This window comes from Monopterus albus, unplaced genomic scaffold (assembly GCF_001952655.1).
Source record: "Monopterus albus unplaced genomic scaffold, M_albus_1.0 scaffold407.1, whole genome shotgun sequence".
In the NCBI taxonomy this organism is placed as follows: domain Eukaryota; kingdom Metazoa; phylum Chordata; class Actinopteri; order Synbranchiformes; family Synbranchidae; genus Monopterus; species Monopterus albus.
Genome location: NW_018128287.1, coordinates 60,662 through 64,333, shown reverse-complemented (window position 1 = coordinate 64,333; position 3,672 = coordinate 60,662). Strand labels below are relative to the sequence as shown.

At 43.1% G+C, this 3,672-nt stretch overlaps 1 protein-coding gene across 1 annotated transcript in view; it reads left to right on the top strand.

Annotated features, from left to right (window-relative positions):
- Positions 1-1,949: 1,949 nt before the first annotated feature.
- The window catches only part of LOC109951779 (uncharacterized), an 18,158-nt gene continuing 16,435 nt past the window's right edge, over positions 1,950-3,672 (top strand). Inside the window, exons 1-4 of the mRNA XM_020586460.1 lie at positions 1,950-1,960; positions 2,102-2,453; positions 2,690-2,777; positions 3,406-3,647. Of these exons, the coding sequence (XP_020442116.1) occupies positions 1,950-1,960; positions 2,102-2,453; positions 2,690-2,777; positions 3,406-3,647 (693 nt within the window). The remainder of the gene's footprint in view (positions 1,961-2,101; positions 2,454-2,689; positions 2,778-3,405; positions 3,648-3,672) is intronic.

Sequence of the window (3,672 nt, the reverse complement as noted above, 5' to 3'; positions counted from 1 at the left end):
CAGCTTCTTTCACCTGAGGCTTTTAACTAGGCTTTTCACTAGGCTTTAGCCCTTTCTGTCACATGCCGATTTATAAAAAGCCATTCACGCTTTTATTTCTTCACAACTCAATTACTGTAATGCCTTTTATATTGGAATTAACCAATCTCTACTTCAGAAGCTACAGCTGGTACAGAATGCTGCTGCTCGTTTACTCTCAAATACCCCCAAGTATTCCCACATCACTCCTGTTCTTTACTCGCTGCACTGACTGCCAGTGAAGTCCAGAATTGATTTTAAGGTGTTATTACTTGTATTCAAATCTATTAACGGCCTTGCTCCATTATATCTTTCTGATCTGCTGTCCATTCACACTCTGGTTAGGGCTCTGCGTTCCTCAGAACAGGTGTCCCTGGTCGTCCCGTGAACAAAATACAAAAAATGGGGCGATCATGCATTGGCCGTTTACGGCCCCAGGCTCTGGAACGCTCTAGCGCTGGAGTTACGGTTCATATCTGAGTTATCGCTTTGTAAGTCTAAACTAAATCTTATCTTTTTAGACAGGCTTTTTGTGGTTAATTTGCTTCAGTGGCATCATGTTGATGTCTTTTTGCTCACTGTTTTATATTTATATTGGATATGGAAGCCTAATCATTACCTTTCGATTTATATTTTCTTTTTGTGTTTTTAGTTTCTCTTGTTTTGCTCTTACTTTGTTTTTGCTCTTATTTTCTATGTTGTTGGTCATGTATTTTATCTGCTGTTCTGTGAAGCACTTTGGGCTCCTACCGAGTTGTAAAGTGCTATACAAATAAAGTATTTTTATTAGTAAGTGGTGGTAAGGTGGAAGGGCTCTTCCTGAAGTCCACTGTCATCTCCACTGTTTTGAGCATGTTCAGCTCCAGGTTGTTGCAGCTACACCACAGGACCAGCTGCTCAACCTCCCATCTGTAGGCTGACTCGTCACTGTCTCAGATGAGACCAATGACTGTAGATCAATTAAATTGTTAGACAATGTGTTGAATCAGATGTGTTAGTAATGCAGTTTAGTAAGATTTAAATTCTGCTCTAGTCTGTTTTGTTTCAATGTTAGCAGATAGAATGTTGATTCTGAAAAGTGAACCATAGGTACTTATGACACCAATTCTTTTCCTTTATTAATCTTGTATTAGAATATTATGTCTGGATAAATGAATGAATGCCTTAGCTACATACCATGTGTCAACATACACACACATTGAAATTCTTTATTTTGTTATGACTAGGTAAAAATGCATCTGCTCAAACCATGTGGAGCACTAGATAAGAAATGGAGTCTTCAGATTGACTTCTGGGGATTTTTTTGTAATCTTTCTGGGTATTGGGTTAGCCTAAACCTTATAAATGTGTTCTGTTTGGCGGGGAGACGCCACTTTCCAGCAGACTGTGTGTGTGTCTAGAAAAGGGAGCAACCCGGGACATGTTTGTAATTTTGCTTGTGGTTAAAATAAACCAGCACTAGATGAAGAAAGATGGACTTTGTTATTCAGAGCTGTCCCATTAAAGAACTGAGGTACTACAGTATCATCAGCAAACTTTAGGAGCTTGATGGAGGGGTCCTTCGAGATGCAGTCGTTGGTGTAGAGTGAAAACAGTAGAGGGGAGAACACACATCCCTGGGGGGCACCTGTGCTTATTGTCCGGGTGCTGGATGTGGTTTTCCCCAGCCTCACCTGCTGCTCCCTGTCTGTCAGAAAGCTAGTAATCCACTGACAGGTGGGGCAGGCACAGTGAGCTGGGTCAGTTTGGAGTGGAGGATGTCTGGGATGATGGTGTTGAATGCCAAGCTGAAGTCCACAAAGAGGGCCCATGCATAGGTCCCTGCAGAGTTAAGGTGTTGTAGGATGTAATGCAGTGCCATGTTCACCGCATCGTCCACTGACCTGTTTGCCCGGTAGGCGAACTGCAAGGGTTCTAGCACGGGGTCTACGATGTCCTTCAGGTGGGCCAACACCAGTCTTTCAAAGGATTTCATAACTATAGATGTCAGGTTGACAGGTCTGTAGTTGTTCAGTCCAGCATGTAGAAACAGAAGTACATTTGAGGATGTCTAAATTATCATTATTTGTTAAATTATCCAAAGGAAAGTACATTTTTGCTGGTTAACATGTGTAATCCCTGATCTTTCTCCCTGTCTGCCTTGTAGCCAGCTGAGGGAGGAGGTGAGGCAGGCCAAGTGTTTGATTACTCAGCGCTCAGACCTCCAGGCTCAGCTGGAGGAGGCTGAAGGACGGGCACTGCATCTGGAAGGGCAGCTTGTGGAGCGGGGAGCGGAGTGCAGGGAGCTGGCCTCTCTGCGCAGGGAGCTGGAAAACCTGCGGGGTCTGAGCCAGAGCCAGGAGCAGAGGGTGGCCCAGAGCCACAGAGATGCTCAGCAGTGCCAAGTGGAGCTAGCCAGCCTGGAAGCCATACTGGCCCTACTGCATCTACGAGAGGTGGCAAGACATTGCTACATGCATTAACATTGTTGTTTGGTTTCCCATGTCTCATGATTTTGAGTCTCATAGTTTTAGACCCAAGGGATTGTTACATCATTCGTTTATTTGTTTGCTAAACATGGGTTTGGTGCCACAGCAACTGTCCCAAGCATGTTTCCATATTTATCACTGATCTTGCACAGAGGATGATGTGTTTTCATAACATTTGACAAATATGTTTTTTTTACCTTCAGGGTACTGTGGGGCCACTTTGTGCCAGGCCCTGCACACTGCCCCCAGTGGACTACTCTGGGACTGCGCACCTACTCAAGCTAAAGCCTGGTATTCATTCATTCAACCTTTATTTATTCAGGGTTGTCCTGTGAGAGCTCTTTCACTCTCTTTTGCATGGACACCCTGTTTACACAAGATAAAACAATTTCACAAGCAAAACAAATATTTGACAGTGAAGTCAAACTATACATTCAGATAAGATGATAAGAGTCATAAAACCAAGATACATCAAACCAGATACACCCTAGAATACATCAAAACAACAACAATAGAATAAGGTAAAAACAAGATACACTAGTCTACAATTTATACGATGATTCTTGCCAAAAAGTGCAAGAATGAGTAGTCGGAGATTCAGTTAAAACTTTAAAATCATGCACAAGAGTGGTCAATAAGAGACTCGGTTATAACTTTAAAATCCTCTAGAGATACCAGCTCACAAACCTCTAGTGTAATTCATTACATTTTATGTTATCGGTGAATTTCAACAGAGCTTTTATTTAATACTTCTCTTGCAATTGCCATGTAATTATTTTCCATATATTTGTTTTCTTAGAGAAAATGCTTTTGGATTATTGAAACTTGATTTAGTTGGAATGAGACCCGTTCTTTTTCTTTTCCTGTAAGGAATTGAAGCATCCCAGTCTTTTTTCTTCTTGTTGCTCAATCCCTGCAGGTGAAGGATACCAGCAGCTGCTGCGAGTGCTGCAGTCTGCAGAGGCTGAGCGAGCTAAACAGAACAGCTTGGTCGAGCGCCTTCAGGAGCGTCTGAGCAGAGCCCAGGAGGAGATCTCTTCGCTGCAGAGCTCCATGGCCCAGAGAGCTTCCCACTACCAGAGCCTCCACATGGAGCTGCTGGACAAAGTCAGCCAAGCCACTAACACAGAGAAAGAGGGAGCTTCTTTCTTTTTTACCACGGTTGATACCCATACCAGTTATCACC